At 32.4% G+C, this 21,538-nt stretch overlaps 1 protein-coding gene across 2 annotated transcripts; it reads right to left on the bottom strand.

The window, feature by feature from the left end:
* Window positions 1-1,351: 1,351 nt before the first annotated feature.
* Lsd-1 (lipid storage droplet-1) lies at window positions 1,352-21,279 on the bottom strand. Of its 2 annotated transcripts, none has more exons than XM_068767336.1 (9): window positions 21,173-21,279; window positions 12,985-13,100; window positions 11,689-11,874; window positions 9,628-9,808; window positions 5,155-5,357; window positions 4,555-4,736; window positions 3,556-3,622; window positions 2,937-3,035; window positions 1,352-1,865 (listed from the first exon to the last, which is right to left on the bottom strand). In XM_068767336.1, coding segments are annotated over exons 1-9 (1,146 nt in total). In that variant the 5' UTR covers window positions 21,174-21,279; the 3' UTR covers window positions 1,352-1,754. The 2 variants fall into 2 exon arrangements, with proteins under 2 accessions (XP_068623437.1, XP_068623446.1); XM_068767345.1 differs by having other exon boundaries at window positions 5,155-5,345.
* Between the last annotated feature and the right edge of the window lie 259 nt (window positions 21,280-21,538).

Here is a 21,538-nt window from a genome sequence, read left to right as displayed (position 1 = left end):
CAGTCCGGTTTCTTCTACATGTTTGTTACATTTCTAAAATATTTAATTGACGGGTAAGAAACGAATCAATTTGAATGAATTATTTACATATTTTTTTTTTAAAATTCAATGAACATGAAAGAAAATTCCTTTTTCTTTAAATATGGGGATGAAAATTGACATATATAACCTCAATTTAGCTGGGGCTGTCACACTGGAATGTTAGGAATTTTTGTTGAAAGATTCTCCAAATGTAGGAATTAAGATGAACTACAAAATTATGAACTTAATAGTATACGTAGGAAATTAGCACAGACAGATATTGCATTATTGTACGTATATTACTTTTTATCATACTTTGTTATTTATGTATTTTGTAATTATGAGGAACCGAAAAAAACATTATACAGACCGAGTAAGAACGTTGTAAAATTTCACGCAGTATAAGAACAGGATTAGTCATATCGTTAATTTATCTTCGTTCCGAAAGAGAATGGGTGAGATTACTAAGATTTAACTAGTTTTCTTAAAGCATAATTTAACTTAAAATATTAGAAAACTGATTAATAATACATACGTTGGAATAATTTAACAAATATTGTCATTTTTAACGTTTTTTTTTTTAAATTACATTTGACAAGTAAATCTGCAGAGGTTTACTATTTTCTGTAATAATAATTTTTAATCTGTATCAATTATCAGAAAACAGTCATATTAATTAATATAGGTTACACGCATTTTGCAAACATTTTTTTGCGAAAAGTTGCTTTGTTCGGTTTTTCATATGAAAATATAGTCGATTCTCCAAAAAAAGGGACACATAAAAATAATTGTTTTCAGTTTTTGCAGAACAAAATCAGTGCAAAACTATGATTATTTTTTGTTGGTTAAATTATTATAATAGTAAAGAAAAAAAAAACAATTGCGTAGGTATGATCAGGGTTCCCTTTTTAATTTAATTTACACCGGCAACTGCAAATGCCTGGTTTTATGAATATAAAACCGACTAATTTGTAATAAAACAATATACATTTGTCTAAATTTTTCTGCTAAAATTCTATATGATGGAATGTAAAGAATTTAAAAGCTTAATTAATTTAAAAAAATTGGTTCCGTTTTTCAATTTTGCATTGGTTATAGAAAATTGCTGTTTATTTTATCTCCTAAATGAACGACTTGCATTTTTATATAAAAAAATTGTTAGTAAGGTACGATAGAGAAAAATAAATTTATAAAACATATTTTTAATTTAATATCATTTATTTCATTATTACACGTTTGTTTTGATAACAAATTTCAATTCAATTCAATTCACATAATTATTAATACAACATCTAAAATGCAATATTTTACAAATTTAAAAATAAATTGAATAACAATTCCATTATAAAAAAGCCCACATGCAATAAATAAAACTATAATAATATTTGCTCTATCTTCGTTAAATAATAAAAATGTGAAGTCTGTCAAATCTTAAATTTTAATGAATATTTGCATATTTATTTGAAAATTAGAATATGCCTTTATATTTTGTTTTTATTTAGTTAGCACTTGTATAGTTACTAGGTAAAAAAAACATTTAGTACTAAGTAAAATAATTATTTTAACATAGACATCCCTTAACTTTGGTATTTTTTTAGATTGATATATTGAAAGATAGATAGATAACAAATATTTTAAAAATATTGAGCTTATAACTACTAAATTTTTGTTATATAATAAATTATAAAAATTCTTCGATGCGACTTAATAATATTTTTTGTTGAATTAGTGATTTAATTGACACCATTGATTGCGGTTAAATCATCATCTGTTTGATCGTATGTGCCTCTTGGCGTGATTTTTTCTCTTTCTTCGTTGCCAGCTAAGAATATGGCTAAATGCTCCTAAAAAAATTATACCTTTCATTATAATTTAAGGTTATTTATAATAACATTTATATAACATATATTAAAACTAGTCAAAAAGAAAATGAAATGTTATCTGACAATTACGCAAAGATAAAGGTGAATAATACATATCCAACTTGCATCTTACTCAAAACTATATATCATATGTACAAAAAAATCTTTAAACGAAACCTTTTTTTGTAATAATTCTGGAATACTGTTGGAAAAAATTATATTTAAAAAAAAAACGCCTTTAGCATTTATGAGTGTCAAATGCAATTTCGATAGTCATAAACATTTGGCTTACAAAAAAAAGAACTTAATTAAATAAATCTTTGATATGAAATCGTTAAACTCGTTAAACATTACATACTATCACCACCATGAGAATTTAAATTATGTGAATATATTCACTGAGGCGATTTATATGTACCATTCCTAAATTGCATTGGTGCATATTTATACATATATATTATATTAATTAATGATAGTTCAATGTTGTCGTCAAACATCACTTAATATTTTTTTTATATTCATATAATATAGTACGCGGCGATAAATATTGCAAATCGACCTTTGGAAAGAGACAATCTCGGCTAATTTTTGCTTCGTAGAGCGTTATCTCTGTCGCACGAAATACAAACAGTCCGGTATCTATTAGGAGCTGTTTAAAACAAGTATCGTTTGCTTCTTTTAATAATTATTTTTTTTCTTCGCATAAAATACACCAATTTTTCTATAGGCTTTATTTTTTTATAATATTATGTTTGGTGTATAATAGTGTTTATTATGTACAGTTATAATTTTCCTAAATAATTAAATACGTAAACAAGGTGAACATGTTTTTTTGTTATTTTATTTTACCCCAACCTAAAGCCACCAAAAGAAGCAAATGATACTTGTTTTACAGCTACTATTAGATACCGGACTGTTTTTATTTCGCGCGACAGAGAAAACGCTCTACGAACCCTAGATTAGCCGATTGTCTCTTTCCAAAGGACGATGTCCAATATTTATCGCCGGGTATTGTTATTTACTTTACCAATTGTCAATTTGTTTAAGGCTTACCAAATAGGTTTTGGATGTATCCTGTAATTGCTGGAGTAATGTCTGTAGTTTGCTGCGCCAATTTTTAATTTCAGATATAGCGGTCTCTACCGGCAGTGTCTGTGGATGAGATTATTAAACGTTACTCAATAATATCACTGGGAATTATAAAAATAAATATGATAATTATGACAACTATTCTGGATACATTTTACATACTTAGTATAAATATTAATAAGGGAAAGTGTTCACATGAAAAGATAGTTTAAAGTATATGCATCATTTGCATATATTAGTATATTTTTTAAGTTATATATAAGTTATATAATAAGGACCAAGGGCGAACTAAATATTAGTAAGCATTTATTATCAAACTATAAAAGTGTCTATGAAAATTTGAGACAAGTTGGCCCAAAACATAATAAGTCTAACATAGAATAAATATATGAAATAAAGGAAACAATTTCAGTAACTTATCTTTTATTAGAGTCTTTTATTAGTTACGTTTTTGAAAGAGTTTTTTATTAGTAGCTTCTTTTATTGAAAGGCGACAAGAAATTTTCAAGAAAAATTGTAGAGAATTTTTTTTGTTAATTTTGATAAGCTATGTAAAAACGAGCAAAGATCATAAATATTTTACCTTGAGAAGCGCGTCAGCGGCTGAAGATAAATGCTTTGACACTAGCGACATCCCTTGACGCATGTTACTGGAAAGGTAAGGTATAACTGTCAAACTTATGTAAAATTATATATTCTGGGCGCTTTGGCATGTTTTCTATGCACAAAGAATTGTTTAAATTATAAAAACCAAACTTTATTGACATTTAAAAAACTTATCGAAGCTTAATTCTAGTTTTTGGCTGTAAAAAGGAAAATAAAGAATTCTATTTGTAACTGGAATGTTTTTTTTTTTAATTTATTAAAAGAAATTCTAATGTCAATAAGTTTGACATTAATGTATCAATGAATCATTTAGGTTATGTAAGGAAATACTGGTCTCATGGTCACAGTCCTTATTTTGAGTGGTTTCTAACGATTTTACTTTAACATTAAAACAGGTAAAAAATGTGTCCGATATCGCAAAGAGTTTTTATTACACCAATTTAGAAAAGAGTGTAGAGAGATTTAACATTTACCGTAATCGCATTACACGACCATTAGGTCTAGTTTATCTTGTATTCTTTATTTGATTGAATAATTTGTGTACGGCAAGTTTTTTTTTATGTCAAATTATCTGAATCTTTGCAGTTAAGCTTGGGGTATTTATAGAATGTTACAGGCAACTTGTCAAATGTCAAATTCATCTACATGTCAGTCGACAGAAGCAAGGCAAGGCCTCCTCCAATGATCGCCACAATGACCGATCTTGCACTGTCCACATTCAACGATTTCTCGCGACCTTGATTAGCTAAAATTACTTAAGAACTTTTTAACAATGCTCTGGTCTTAAATGTTCCATTGGATTACGAGCTTTTCGCTAAGCAGACGCTTTATGAAGTTACTGGGTGATCTCCTATGTGTGACTTCAGTTTCACCTGTCACTCGATGTGCGTTTAACATACCAGGGTGCGCCTGAGATAGCAGAAAGACCTCCGTTATGACAAACAGATGATATTAAAAAAATAAAGAAATATCTGACTTGGGCAAATCCGTGTGCGTATAATTGACGAGGTGGACAACTTTTCTCGCTGTCTCACGCGCCAGCAGCACCAACAGCTCCTCGACTGTGGCGGGACGGGCCTGGTTTTCTGGCTCGGGGCAGCTCAGCGACGCGTACAACTCCTTCGCCTTCTTCCACGCGAGAACAGGGTCTGTCGCGATCTGGTAATACGGAAGGGTAGGGTCGTGTAAGAAAACGTGACGTTCACCGTTAAGATGATAGATGTGCCTGATTACTAAAGAAACATGAAATTATCATGGCGGTAAACATGATGATAATTATGATCCCATTTAGCGGGGTTTATTAGATATTTACTATTTTATTAAATAATCAAAATTATTTATCTGATTATTCACTATTTTCAAGGGAGGTATCAAAAAGTGTAATATAGTGTAACAATGAATGGTGCACGCTTTGAAAGGAGTCGAATCCATTGTACAAGTACTTTGTTTGACTTGCAACTCGCCTTTAAGAATATCGCCGTAATGGAGGGCGTTGCAAAAAGTGTAATGAGTTATGATGACTTAGAAAACGATTATTTAGTAAATGTTCTCTAAGTATTAAAGTAAATTCACTTACCAATTCTGCGACGTAGACGAGCACGTGTATCTGCTCCTTGATGGCCTTGGCTTCCGCTAACGCCTGGCGGGTTAGCCTTCGCTGCAGCTTCTTGCGCAGACGCACTCCGTGTTGCACCGCATGCGCTGCGCATGCTCGACCTGACTCCTCCCCTCCCGCTCCCCCCACTTCGCACCCGTCCGCATTTGTCACTATGATTATCACTACGATCACGCACACAGAAAATTCTTCTGATTTTTTGTTGTTTCTCACATACATCCCTCCATTGCCAAAATTTACTTCAATAGCTTCATCATCATAATTTTAGCTCTAGGACGTTCACTGCTGGAGACCGCAAGCTTTTTAAGGGTAAGAGAGAGAGAGAATGTAGACGCGCCTCCACTTCTTCGCGTCTCCATTCCAGAACCAGAAGGCCCCAGCGGCAGTCCGTCCTGTGCACTATGTGGCTTGGTGGAATGTAGGTGTGAAACTACTTATCTTTAGTTATATGAAATTTATTGAAAGTCGTACAAGATAGAAACACATCTCATGTCATTTTGAATATGATCCACAGAGAACGTGGATGTAACTATGTACATGCTTAATGTTATTGCAAAAGCCTTTTTTAAAAAGATTAAAGTTTAAAGGTAGAAGCTTTTAAAAGCGAGATTTTTTTAATTTCTCTCTCGTCGACTCATCGCGGGGTGAGAAAATTTGAGACATAATTGAATTTATATAAAAATTGAATTTATATAAAATAATAAATACATGTGATATAATATATGATAGAATAAAAGATATTGAAATTCGACAATTTAGGCCGTGATTTGTTTATGTGGTAACACTGCTTCGTAAGTGACATTAGCTTTTTCCGCGCGTTCGACAGTACAGAACGCCGATGGCGCTTTACTTGAAACTTTTTTATAGGTCACGAAGTTAGAGGTCTCGACTTAGTCCGCTACATACTACTGTATTACTGGATTGGGATGCGGCGGTGGTCTTGAAGGAGGTTTTATTACTAGAGACGATTTATCTTAAAATGGAGATTAATATATAATATAACTATATTTAGAAAGTACAATGTTACAATATACACACTACAGTATACATATACCTACATAAATAATGTTTTAGCTTGCATTTGAAATTCGCAAAAAAAGTTTAACCTCAACAGTACAATATCCATTTTCAGCTAAAGAATAATAAAAAAAATTAGAGATGTTCATAACTAACGATGTATTTCTTTTTCTAAATTTAGTTCGATAATTATGCATGATAATTTCGAACATCAAATACAGATTAATTATGTCTATCTTCTAAACTGTCAAATGTCAAATGAGTCACATTTGACATATGGTCACCCGGGCAGAGATAGCAATATCGGTCCGTGTGACCATCGGGCGGGCAGATATCGCTCCGTGACTGTTCTGATGAGCACAAAGTCCAGCCAGTGCTATTTGTCAACGCTAGACGCGCGATAAGGAGCTCGTAAATATCAGTCCTGCACAATTCAAAAAGGTTACTCAATAGGGTCCTAATATAATTATTATATGTCTTTTAATTTCCCTTGCTTTGTTGTTCTAGATAAATATTGTATACCGTTGACTAGCACACATCACATATTTTACATTATTATTATATTTTATTTAAAGGAAAAGGTTTTGCTGTTATAGCAGCATAAGACAAAAAAAAAACAACATGGCCGCCATGATAAACGCATAAGATTTTTTTTTAATTTCACTGTTATGTTTCAAGTGTAACATAGATAATACGCAGTTTCATTTTATCTATATATTTTGCGAAAGGAAACTACATGTAGTCTTGTCGATTTAATTTTTTGTATTTTGTTAAAATTGTTTTAGAAAACTTGCCACAAATAGCCGCGTATAATTGAGAAAGAGCTATATACATAATGACTGGTATTTATTAAACTATTATTAATAAAATCGCTGTAAAGTGTGATAAGTATATAATAAAATAATTTATTAATTAACAGACGTAAACTCGGCGTTCTAAAGCAGTTAACTCAGAGTTTTAATGGCATGATTAGTTGTTATTTTTAAGTTATAATTATAAAACTAACTGATGATCGAGTGACTGCTCACAAAATAGTGAAACAATTAGATCTATTGGTAATGTTTACCACGTAAGACAAGATCCTAAATATTTTTACAGTATTTTTTACATATTATCATAGGTTACCGGTTCTATTCTCGGCGATGCACATTTTAAATAATGTATTATTACAAAAAAACTGAAAGAAATGCTCACGAGAAATTGGCATCTTAAAAAATATTTTGAATTGGTAAAACATTGAAATTCATACATAATGATAATAAATAATCATTAAAATTTAGAAAAATTTAAAAATTTAGATAATAAACATTTAAATTTTGAAAAGTATTTAGTGCAGTATATTCTAACCTTTTCGTGCCATGCTCCACTTTATGCTTATTAAAATTTTTACGTCGTTACGTCTTCCGTAACGTTCTTTCGTACTAAAGGGTTACCTTCGAATTGCCCCCTTTAACAAACAAATCGCTCACCTGTGGGGGCGTGGTCCTCACGCGGGGAACTACTTGTTTAGTGTGGAATTATATTATTATCCACTTAGAAACAACTTGTGTACGTAATGAAAAGAATGCCAGCAGAATTCAATTTGATAAACACTATAATCAGACTAAGCCCTTCCATAACGCAGGCATCTTTAAATTGAAAGCTACAAGGGTTCTAAATGCGCCTTTGTTTGAGATGAGCCCACAAACTCGGATGATATTGTTATGCGTAGTTACTTTCCTAGGCTATGGTACTATGAAATTTCTTATGAGAAAATTGCATTGATCAAATGAACCACAGAGAGTAAGTTAAAACATCTGTCTCTAGCTGTCAAAAATTTGACGTAAACCAAAAAAATCGTATCGAGTTCTATATTAAATATAAAACTCTGTAACTATTTGATGTTAATTATTAAAATTCTGTAACAATAAATAAAGTGATCACTTTAAAATACGTTTTATAGCGCGAAGTCTATCGAAGCAAATATTTGGCACAAAAACTCGAATTTTAATTTGAATTCACTGTTAGCAGCGGGTTTCATTAAGATCTTAAATTATAAAGGGATAGAACATCCTGTACATTGTAGAGACGTGAAAGTGATCGCTCTCGCATCGTTTAAAAAAAAACAAGACAGCATTGATTTTAAAAAAATAATCATAATAATTAGTTGACTTTATATTTAAATAGTTTACGATGTTCAGTTTAAAACACTATAATAGGCAAAAACATGAGCAAAAATTTTTTACGTAAAACAGGCTTGAATGCTTATGTCTGCGAAATATAATTCCTAATAATAATAAAAAAAAAAACAAAAAAAAAGATTCCGTAGTCTGTGCAATTAGACGGCCTGCAGACAACGATATCATGTCCCCGGTTCTAGAAGTTATCTGCAAAGGGCGTGAACTGTCTGCCCTTTACTAAATTATCACTATATGATCATAATTTCAACCGCAGGATGCCCAAAGTTTGACATTGTCCGCCCGTATAGAATTCCAATAGGACCGATAGGAAGCGGCCTGCTTTCAGTGTTTTGCAACGACTTTAACAAGAAACCTTAATGCCACAGCGGCCATTTTGTTTTGCGCGCTTTGTAAATGTCACTTCAACTTGCTGACTTATGTCAGTTACATTCGTTCGTATACAAATCATCTCATTCTTGATTCGATTGAATAGAGATATCCCGAACATGGCTCTCTTCATGAGCGAAAGAAGTTGCAAATTAAGTCCAAAATGAGATACCAAGAATAAAATTTTAGTTACTATCTGTGTCTAAAGACGATCATCCTATTGTCGATTGTATTGATGTTTTTAAAACAGAAAAGATAGACATTTTTATAAGTGTAAAAGGGCTGAATGTTTAGTTCATTTGTTATCAATTAATGTATTATATATATATATATGTTTATTTACCAAAATTATTTATCATATATTCCCAAAAAGCAATAGCTTCAGAAATTATAAATAAGATAATGATAATAGAGTAAGAATAACATATATTTTATATCCATTCCTACAGGCAGGCTTGCCATATTCATATAGATTAATTAGAGCGATCTCTTTATATAGGGTGGTAAAAAATAGGTGTAAAAATTCTTTGCTGAAGAATTAGTTTTAATTAAGCCCTTTAAACCTTTTATAGCATAATTAATCATCAATGTCAAACTTCAAGATTTAGGTCTCCCCCAAAGATCGCGACAAGACCGATGACCGGTCTTGCGTTGCCCGCATACATCGACTCTTATCCTATGTCGTCGACCCACCTAATGAAGGCTCCAAAATCAAACGCATGAGTGATGTGCTTTCATTGCCCGATGACAATAATTATCACCTTGTATAAATTGTTCGCTTAGAAATACTATAACCAAAACCCACTTAATATTATCAGAAATAAAGATTTCGTTACATCAGCTTGTTTTTGTGGTAGAGTAAGCTACTTACCATCGGCCGCGTCTTGATTGTCGGGCGGCAGGTATTTGTCGACGTACTTGTCGGCGGTGGTGAGGGCGCGCTCCAAGACGGTGGCGGTCACAGCTGTCATCCGCGAGTCCAACACCGCTGTGCCGAGCTGCTTCACAGAGTCCGCTCGACGCAGCATGTACTCACGGGTCTCGGAGTACATCTGGTATAAATACGTAAGCGATCCAATGAAATAGCTCCATTAACAAACAGCCACTTAGCTTACCAGTGAATTAGAAAGTGTTCATGTTTGATTGAAGAAAATATTGTGATAGTACATAGAGGAGATATAAATGTATTTGTACACATATTGAATAGTGAAATGATAGCTAAGATTGATTGAGATGGAGTATTCACATATATACAAAGAGTATTTACGATTCACTCGACCCTAACAACAGCAAGGATCACATCACTATTGCTTCCGAATTCAAATCGGCGGTCATTCTTGCGCGTTCGAATTTCAATTTAACATAAAAGTATTCTGGCTGTAGTGACCAGTATTACGGAGCTTGAACGGTAAATATGATTTATGTGTAAAAGAACATAAATAAATATAGGAAAAAATAGCAAAGTACGCAAGTTTACGACTATGATCGAAAAAATGATTCAATGACCTCGGATTGAATCTAATTTTTCACTTCAATAAAAATAGTAACTTACAGTACCCCGCGATAAATATTGCACATAGATCTTTGGAAAGAGACAATCGGCTAATTTCGACTTCGTAGAGCGATATCTCTGTCGCACGAAATACAAACAATCCAGTATCTAATAGGAGCTGTTAAAACAAGTATTCCCTTCTCATGAGGTACAGAAGTGGTCACTGTCAATGATGCTATGTGGATGTTTTTTTTTATATGGCCACCTTTATTAACGATCTCTCGTTTACTTCTTCTTGAATCTCTGGGGGGGACATGGTTTTTTAAAATTAAAAAACCTTTTTAACTTCTATTTCTATTTTTTGTCTCTAATTTTTTCCATCACAATCTCAGTCAGACTTTTCTCTATTTTTCTTCACAATATCTTATATCCCTCTTGCTTACTAGCCTTCTTCTATACATCGCCTTCCCTGATTCTCCTTCGCTCCCAAAATATCACAGTAGGTTTCCTTTCATATCACAGTACCATTTAATTCTTGTTTTTGGTTAAATGCCTCCTATTTTTTATTCTAATTACATTCTTATACAATTTCTATATTTTATTTAGTTATAATATATTACATAGGTATATCACATTTTATAAATTTCTGACACTATTTATTAATTACAACCTTACTGAATTTTAGGAACGAAGGGCGGCTTTTTTTGCTGTCCACCAAGCAGGTGATGTTTCCTACCTCAATCCTCTCTTCTATTTCAATCTCAGAAAAAATGCTATGCGGATATTGTGGAATAACATAAATAAAGGTAGTAATACCTTCAGAACCTTTTGAACTGGTTCCTACTTTGTCATTTGGTTCACTCGAAGTGAAGCTAAGACAAATATAAATTGCCAGCTCATAGTAAAGGGTTGAATGCATATGCTCCTGTTTTCGCATCGGAGGTGAATTCGGAGATGGGAATATCGATATCGCAAAGTAGAGAGATTCTTCTTACTTTGAAGATCCCTAACCTTAAACGTTTTTATAACCAGAAATCGTTTCACTTATGCATGGTGTAACACCACCAATGAGATAAGCGTGATCCACGGGTAGGAGACCTAAATATTTCACACCGTATTAGGGTGAAGGCGAAAAATCATGATTCAAATAAATTGTGATTTTTTTAAACATTCGATTGATATCTACATTTAAAGTTGCTGAATATATGAGTACATGGGTGTCTAATTGAGAGGTTTTTAGATTTTCCACTAAGGTTTGATTCATCGTTCATGTTCCACCATATATATGGTTAGCAGTGTTCTTAATAATTTTATAAGATTGTTATAGAAATAATGTTTAAATTGTTCAAGAATTAAATTTGTGCATATACACAAACAAACATAATTACTACGTATTAAATGTGAAGATATATGTAATATTAACAAATATCAAATACATACGGTTTGAGGAGGCAAGTTTATTGAAGGCACTCTCTTTTCCACCACATCGAGGGACTTGCAGAGGAACTTGTCGAGCTGCTGGATGGGCGTCTCGAGCATTTGGACCGCTGGAAGCGCAAGCTGAACGCCTGTGGTCAGCGACCTCTCTCCGACCGATAAATACCAACGAATCAGTGGGTTTGAGTCCTGTAACAATGATCGCTGTATAGTCCACTTTTCATTTATTTTTTTGTTCATTTATTTTACTAGTTGAAGAAAAATCAACGTATTAGAGACACCAATAAGATTTTCCGGTAAAATATACACTAGCGCCTAGTTTAAACTTCTTTGCACTAAATTTGTTTCCTCTAGTAACTACATCTGAGACGTTATATTATTTATTTTACTGAACTGGGAGATCTCCGACTTTTTACCTACCTTAGGCAGATGCTTAGATATTTAAACATGTAGATTTTCGAGATGGCTTTACCTCGGCTTGATATTGAAACACATAATAAAATGTATAATGAATATAAACAAAAGTGACACATATATAGTAGATAAAACAATGAGAAAAAATTGTAATGATGCTCCGTGGAGGGGTGAAACACGTGTTGAGTGGTTTAATGGCGGTAGTTGTGTAATTCGAATTGTTTGCCGCATGCGCATTTATCAGCGGGCTGGCGGGCGGTGCACTTTGTTGCACGATTACCACTGCTTGTGCGGAAGTGGCTAAATATTGGTCCTTTTCTTACTTAGGATGGAATTCCGCAAAATAACGCCTGATTCCATTAAATAACTTTATAGTATTTCAGACTACAAATTTTCTAATAACAAGCTTCTACTTTTTATTATCCTTGTTAGATATAAAATAATAATTTCTTTGAAATTAAAATGAAAAAAATAAAAAATGAAATCAACTTAAACATAAATGTACACATAAGAACAAAGATTGAACTAGTGTCTTGAAATGTACAATATGATTCAAAAAAAATATTTACACATGTGCTTCACTGCTGTCTAGTAGAGTGCACAATAAATCAAGGTCCCTGATACCTTACATTACGTAACATAAAATCATTAAGTGTAGAACAGAGGAAGAAACAGATCATCTCGCAATTCTTGATGACAGTTTAAATACAAGGCAAACAAATAAACAATTTAGGTATGTTATATACCAACTGTATTGCAAAGTTAATGGTATTTGGAAAAATTGAATACTAATGATAAAAAAAATGTTTCTTATAAGCCTGTGTACTCTTTTTATTCTTATATTGATTGAGCCGCCATGTTTCTATTTATTTTTAGAAAACTTACTCTGATTCTGAAATAAATTCTTTCGGCCACACCGAAGCCGGACTCCACGATGGGAATGGCAGCAACCCGTGACACGACTTCCAAGTGGGGCAGTCCTGGTCTCTCCACGAACGTCACTGTAGAAAAGTATTTTTTTTTAAATAAACAGATATTTACTAGAGATAAGGCACTTTTGCTAAAAACCATCTAAAGTATTAAGTTGCTTCTATTTCTGCCGCAAAACATTATAAAAATACTCGCCTTAAAAATATGAGAACATAGTAAATTAGAAAGCCATGGTTACACTGACCCGTTGAAGATCTCTTCTGAAGGTAGGAACGAGTCTTTTATTAAGAAAAAAATTTACATAAATATTAAGAAAGCGCACACAACAGTGCAAGACTTCAAATCAATCTTGCCTCTAATCGACATAAATTTGATGTATTTATAAGATTGAAGCACTTATTAACGCAATATGGAATTATTTATATTATACATCGATAATTATTTTTACGATAGCAGTATGTGCTTTTTTATAATCTTTAATTAAAGTCTGGGGTCTTTGTCCTTCTTTGGGCATGTCAACCCCATTAAGACCATCATAAATTTTCGCCATAAAAACGTTGAAAAGTCATTATAGAAACAAGATGACGATTTGAAAAATCATTTTATTGCTTCAGACTTGATTCCGATTAAATAGTTTGTGCGGTGACATAATACATTACATCAGTGTCGATAGTAATTCTTTCTTCGATTCTTAGCACATTCTATAAATACATGATGGAAATATAATTAGAGATTTTTGCATCAAATAAGAAAATTTGTTTGACGGAACATACCCTAATATCAGAATATGTGCTTTAAGATCAAAATAAACATAGTGGTCTGAATGGTTTTTTAATCTATCGTTAATTACACAACCAAAATATTTTTATCTACTTTTATTTTTATTCATACAATCAGTAATAACTAATTAATTTGAAAAATAATTTAAATTGTAAAATATTTTTTTATCTGCAGCAACTGTCAGAAAACAAAAAAAAAAGATATTGAAAGAAAGGATTTGATTGGTTATCAAAAATAATAGACTGATGTATGGGAAGTTTGTTGTAAAGTCTAATTATATATTTTATTTCTCAGATCTCAATTTGCAAAAGCCAAAAAAAATATTAGCTGTCAAACTTGACAGTTAATATTTTTTTTGTCTTGGATAAAACTTTTTGCAAGGCTGATTGGGCTGCAGAAACAGTGTTAAATGCAGTAATCCTAAACTTGTTTACTGTAATTATACACACTAGTGCTCTTGTTACTAGTAAACTCGATGCGAGAGTTACATTTTACATCACAGATTATATTGCGAAACCCCAAGCGCATAGGTCAAGAAAAAAACACTCAAATTAAAGTTGTAGTCGTAAGGAGCATAAAATATTAAATTATATGGTCCAGAATAAGATATACAAGTATACATAAGTAAATAATAAATATAGTGAACGTATGAGTTAGGAAGAAGCGACATCTAGGTGTAACAAATTACTATTTGACCGTATGTTAGTATTCAATTTATCCTAAGACAAACTCAAAATTTAATATAAAATGTCTCTGCCACTTCGCTCGAAGTTCAAAAGGCGTGATTTAAAGAAAAAGTCGGATGTTCCATAGACTGACTTCGCGCTAGGGCCTCCAAAATTGTGTAACAGAATTTCAATCGAATTGGGTTTAGTAGTCAATTCTAGCTTGCCCTAGAGGACTAAACCTCGGTTGCTATAATAAGTTTATCTATCCTAAAGTGGAACACTGGAACTATATATTCTGCAGAAGTGAAATATTTAAATAAAGTCGTATTGTTTTCATCGTTAACCCGCATGTGATATGAATACCACTTGCAATAACACTGCACTGATTAATGGACAAATGTGTGCATTCAATTATCATAAGACACGTACGAAGACGTCAGTTTGTTCTTTCTGTACTATGTAATCTTATAACGAAAACATAGCGATTGAGGTTGAAGTTATTTTAAGTTTGATCTTTTATATTTTTATTTTTGTACCGAACTGCTGTCTAAATGGCATTTGCAGATTCAGCGGATTCGAGGCGTCAAGGCAGTAAGGGGCGCTTAACCTATAACCTCTTATGGGCTTTGGATCCGGCCACTACATACTACTGTTTCATCGGATTGGGAAGCTGCGGAACTCTTAGATCGCTTCGGCGAACGCTTTATTCAAGAGCCTCCACGAGGCGACCTCAGCATGGGCTGTCATTCGTCAATAATATCCGCTTAGAATTTTAGACTAGGGCGCCTATGATAGTCCAACCTCGACTTGGTGGAATACTATTGTCTGGCATCTTACTGCTCTGGCCTAGCCACAACCATTTTTGATTAGTAGCGTTTGGCAGACACCGGTGTCTGCGTGTGCGGCTGTTCAAATAAAATGTATGAAACAACAGAACAAATGCCAGCGTTTTGAGGTTGTGATTAGTGACCAGTTTGTGGGTATCTTCAAAGCAATTTTGTCCGCAAAACTACGGACACTTCGTATGTACTTTAAAATTAATCGATAGATAAACACAAGCATAGCAGACACTTGTAATATTCTTCCAGTTTCGAGAATTCGTTCGAAACCTAACCCGGTTATGGCAGATTATACTGTTCATCTCAGCGTCATATTTTACTATGTGATTGCCATTAATTGCCGCAATATTTGACAAACATATTGTTTTTCTCCTACAAGACGTGACCGTGTTGTAAAATCGCGTATTAGTTGAAAACAAATTAAAGTATAGAGGATACATATTTTTGTCAATACTTAATTGCGTGAAGTTATTATTAAAGGAGGTCTAACATGCAAGTAACGTATTGGAGGGATCTGTATCGTTTTTCTTTCACAACATTTATAAACTTTTTACCTCTGCACCTAAAATTGATTGTTATAGAATACCTACAAGGCATTAAGTTCGCCATTACATAGAGTAAAAAGTAAAAAAAAACACGATTCAACATGGCCGCCATTATAGGGTTAAACTAAAAGTCCGCCAAAACGTGTGATACATATTTTAATAATTAATTAAGTAAAATGATGACGAAGAAATTCTATTTTTTTTAAATAATTGAAAATGTCTATGATTGTTTTTAATAATACAGCTAGAATGAAAATAACCGAAATATGTTTGTGAATTGACAAGTTGGAGCGGCATTGGATATGTCACATCCCTCACAGAAACTATGGCCCCTTGAGCTTTAAGATTATGGAGCGTAGACCACGGACCGGCAAACGCAGCGGACCACGTCCACTTACATGGTGGACAGATGATCTTCTTAAGGTCGTTGGGAGACACTGGATGCAGGTAGCTTCCAACGAGGTGATGGGGGGAAACACGAGAACGTTTTACGACTGAAATAATGATGGTGATGAATACAGCTAAAAACAACGCACCCTCTGGTTCTCCAAGACTGTGGCTAACTGCTTTTAAATAACTCTCGGCTTTCTTATTAATTGTTCCTCTCTTTCTTGTATTTATTCCGACAATGCAAGTACCGTTATACGATTTTCTACAAACGTAACCATTGCCTTCCATTTTGCTACCAACTGTTACTTTTGCTCTATATTCGTACATTTGAAGTATAATTATTTAAAATGCAATTTAAAAACACGAGATATCTATCTGTTTGCACCTTAACAACTGTGTCGTTCGGCAAAGCAACTGTGACATTTTATAAAGGTTATCTGTTAGTTATAAATAAAATATTGTTAATGGATAAATTAATTCGACGTTATTTGAACTATACAGTATTTTTTATCTGTGCCGTGAATTTTAATTAGGTCTGATGACATTTTTATATCCGTCTTGGATTAAACATACAACATACAATCTGTAATAAAGCGATGTGAAACAGTACGTAGCAGTTCAAGTTGAGGTTCCTAAGGAAGCCATTGAGCTTATCTACCTAAAATGAACTTTAGGCTAAGTGCCATTCGGCCACTTCGTGATTTCTGTCTTGGGGCGCCCACAGCTGGACATAGATCTCCTCTATAGATTTCTGAAAAGACCGGTTGAAAGCGGCATGCACCCAGCGTCGGTGGTATTTTTGAGTCACTTTAAATCGAAGCAATATCTGTATTTATTAATAGGGCAGCAGTAAACATCAGATAATAAACACATTGATAGCGAAAACTATATACTTTTTTCAAAGAGAATGACAAATGTTTTTTTGTTTATGAATTAATTAGGCAGTTTTTATGTGAATTCAAGATGAAATTATTATTTTAAAATTAAAAGTATGAAATTCCAAATATTAGTTATTTTATACATGTAAATGCAATCACCTAATAGATTCCTTCGAATGTCTGTATGATGACCAATATGGTGGACGGACTTGGATTGTCGAAAGGGCTGATAAATAATTTTGAAGTTGCAATAATAGTCAATCATAGTTGTCAATCATACCCCTTGACCAATTAGAACATAGTAAATTAGAAAGCTGTGTTTACTTTGACACTTACGAAACAAATGCAGTATGTATGTAGTAGTAATATAGTGATAATAATTACCTTTTAACAAATAAGTGTTTTCAAAATATGCATCTACTTAAAATCAATATTTAACTATTACTCAATATCACAACGCATTTACACCAAAAAGTATTTAGTTTTCGTAACTTTATTTTGTAACTTATCGGTAATTTCTTCGCTTTCGGATGAAAATATCGTTCTTACCAAAATTTACTGAAAATAGAGATATTATACAAATATATATAGTCTAAATAATGTGCTATACAAAAACTATATTCTTTATTAAGTAATGGCGGCGCCATAGTATACTTATAATGAATAAAGATTAAAAATACAATGACGTAATCTGTTCATACAGATAAAAAATTTGTTTTAGCTAAATTGGAAAGAAGTATTATTTATATTAAAAGTAAGTATATAAAAATTGTAATTAATTATCAAGTGTTTTATTTTAAATTAATAGAATATATTTAAATTAATAAAATTTACCGACACAAAAAAAAAAACATTTGTTTCCTGTTTGCTAAACAATTTAGAGGTTATTTTATGATTAGTAGGATAACTAATTTATATCTATTCCGCATTGCTTATAATTGCATATATTTCCGTGTTTATTAAACAATTACTCTTTGCGTAATTGCGTCATGATTTTTTTTAATAAACTTGATATCCTCTGGTTATTTGGACAATAATTAGATAGCAAGAAATATTACTGGGCCTAATGATACATGAACTTTTGTTTGTAGTAAGCGGTTGATTAGAAATTTTAAATTTCAAAATCACGTTTAACAATTTTTGTCGGGTACCGCTGACAGACGACGTTGTTAAGGACGTCGGAGGACCCAAGCATGCAAGCCGATGCCGATTGTCCAGGAGTAAACATGATGAAGGCATTTACTATCAGGTTTGCGTTTAATTCTAATCGTCATTTTCAGACAATCGTCTTTATAAAATATATAAACATAGCCTTTAATTGAAAGTTGTAAAAGTTAAACTTACTAATAATTTATAGACTCGCTGAGTAAATTTAATGAATTATTGACTATGTGTGCTCGAAACTTCGTCTACATGGAATTTTCCAGAAAAAAATAGTTTATTAACTTTTTTTGTTTCAGATTTTTTTAAATAAAAGTTACCTAAGTTACTCCTAATTACATCAGCTACCTACCAGTATAAGTCCCGTAAAAATCGATCCAGCCGTTTCAGAGATTAGCCGGAATAAACAGAAAGACTACTACAGATAATTTTGGTATATTCATCGCATATATATTCATGTGCATGTAGTAAAAAGCGGTTATTTTAATATTATAAAACAGACACTGCAATTTTATTCATGTTTATAGATTTTATAACCTAATAGTAGAATAGAATTTTATAATAGAGAATCATAATAGTATAATAGAGATAATTTTATAATAGAATTTAGATTTTATAAATAATATAACAAAGAAAAATCAAAATGATAAAAGAAGTAGTTAATTTGACAGTACTTCATATTGGGAATATAAAAGGAGAATTTTTTGATATAACAATAAAAAATTAAAATTGCAACAATGGGAATGTATCTGCATGTTCTGTAGTCGTATGCCATGAATAGTTCTTTATGATAATATTAACTGCCCCTCATGACTCCACCACAGTGTCATCATCGTTTCAACTCATAGACGCTCGTTGCAAGGTATAAGTCTTCCCTAAAAGTATCTATGGGGGATATACCATAATCGCTATGCTTGACAGGCGGGTTGGCGATCGCAGTGTGGTATTATGGTACGCAGAGGATGCTGCTGCCCATCCTTTGGAAACTTGTTTATGAGCAGGGGCAATCCTATATAATTAATGCACAAAGTGTGAATTATAAAAGATTGTATTCCGGGAATAAAAACCGTGACCTACGATCACAATTCTCAGTCCACCAATGCTCAACTGCGGGGGTAGTTTTATAAAATACATTCTTGGAAAATTTTAAAACAATAAAAAATATTCTAGCTCTTTATATCAATGAGAGATATAGTTTTAAAACATACCTTTGTAGTGGAAATCCATTCAAATCCATTCATGGGTTGAATTTCGTGAAATTCTTAAATTTGTTAAATCATAACTGATCTCTACTTGGCGGAAGTGATATTTCTACCAAATTTCAAGTATCTAAGCCTTATAGTTTCAGAGATATCGTGACGCGTTAGTAAATAAGTGCAAAGATAAAGATAATATTCATTTATTCAACGTTGGAATTTGTAACAGAACTCTTATTGATCGTGAAATTATTTATTGTTTTTTTTTTAATATATTTTATTTTTATTTCTACTCTGCTCAGGGGCGGCTCTAGCTCGTGTAGCACCCGTGTGCAATGAAACCCTGGCGCCCATAGGCCTGACCCCCCCCCCCCCCCCGGGCTATAACTATTAACTTTGTCGCCGTAACAAGAAAGATTTTTCATATTCCAACAAGCTATTTTATAAGTATGTATAGCTTACAGTATGGTGTTATTTACGGCCTTTCTTCTTATAACGGCAGAATAACACTCATTGTTTTTATGCCTGAACACATCTCTGTTCAACAACGATAGTTCATGTTTCGTCTTGTGTTTTAAGTTTTATGGACAGCGAAATAGAAGCGAAATGTATCGAATTTATGTTTTGTTGCCCATAGAACTAGTACAGGCAGCGCCGCGGCGCCTCATGATACGGCGGCGCCCGAATGCATTGCACACCATGCACTATAAGGTTAAACCGCCCCTGACTCTGGTACCCTAAAGTTTTGGAGAAGAAGCAGGAAGAAACTTAACAACAACACATTTTTTAGTTAAATTAATTTAACAATAAAGATTTATACACATAAACTTTATCATAAATATCACTGTCAAGGATTCTTGTCATTTAAATATTCGTTTATTGAATAATAAGAATTTTCCTTCAATTTACTATGTACGTCTTCAATTTTATAAAAGGAAGTCCAATAATGTTAACCGGATTTAGTTTATTACAAATCAATTAGATATTTTTGGTACAGCCAGTTTATCACGGTTCCTTGTAAATCTCTTGTACATAAGATAATTAATGGTCTATAAGTTGTTATATAAATGTTATGAATGAATGAATAACATCATAAATTATGTTAAAGATATATAAACATACATATATACATTGTTTAACTTGTAAGTTCTGTACGGCAAAACTAATATACTTTCAATACAAAGGTCAGAGACAGTGACCCGCGTTCCAAGATTATGTTCTAATAACACAAACAAAGTAAAATGTTCTGAAGTATCTCGATTTGTAGCAATATTGTTTATTTTTAAAGATCTACTTGATTCTTTCACAACTTTTTCTACATTTGTCATTTGACATTTTGATGTTTTACTTTCGTCTCTGCATGCGATATTTTTTTACAAACAAAAAGGTTTATTATTTCATTTTAAATTATATAAATAGATAAAACAACTAAGAAAAGATGGTACAAACTTATAGTATAAGAGAAACTAGGGTAGTTCAACAATAATTTGAATTAATATATGCAGTTTATAAGTAATAAATTAACATTGAAACATCTAGAACATGTGCTTATTAACTAAAGCAATATATGTAATTTATTACAACGCACAATGTCAACAGGAAGAAAGGTTGTATTCTCATAGATTATTTATTTAAATTGTAATCTTAAGTTAAATATATAAATTAGTTAAATAATAAATTACTCACTTTTAGCAGTTCAAGTTGTAATTAAAAGTTATTTTCTCTCCACGGGTCCGGATAAGGGCGTCGTGTGGCGTTACGTTTGATACTGAGATGTGCGCGGTAGAGCGTGCCCTTTGGTCGCAAGTCTGCTAACTATAGAGCAAAACGGACATTACGTTATATATATTATTTACAGAGTATATATGCGATATACCACAAAACAAAATATTAAAAAGATTATTTTAGAATATTTCGATGTTGAATTTATATATTTTATTTAGAACTATGTTTGTTAAAATGTGCGATTATCATTATTTTAACCACAGGATATCCAATGACAGCTTCTCCCTTAGATTTCCAGTAGATACGGTTAAAAGCGGCTTACATCCA

The sequence above is a fragment of the Battus philenor genome, unplaced genomic scaffold (genome assembly GCF_028537555.1).
Source record: "Battus philenor isolate CCGP_79_NKW_IND1 unplaced genomic scaffold, ilBatPhil1.0.hap1 SCAF_10, whole genome shotgun sequence".
NCBI classification, from domain to species: domain Eukaryota; kingdom Metazoa; phylum Arthropoda; class Insecta; order Lepidoptera; family Papilionidae; genus Battus; species Battus philenor.
Note: the sequence above shows the minus strand (reverse complement) of the source record. Positions and strands in the feature narration are given on the sequence as shown.

Bases quoted from the DNA above. Each gene is read 5' to 3' on its own strand.
- Lsd-1 (XM_068767336.1), bottom strand. The intron at 9,809-11,688 runs GTATGTATTTGA...TATTTATACCAG, and splicing joins TAAACTTGCCTCCTCAAACC to ATGTACTCCGAGACCCGTGA. The intron at 3,623-4,554 runs GTCAGATATTTC...TTACCTTTCCAG, and splicing joins ACGCACACGGATTTGCCCAA to TAACATGCGTCAAGGGATGT.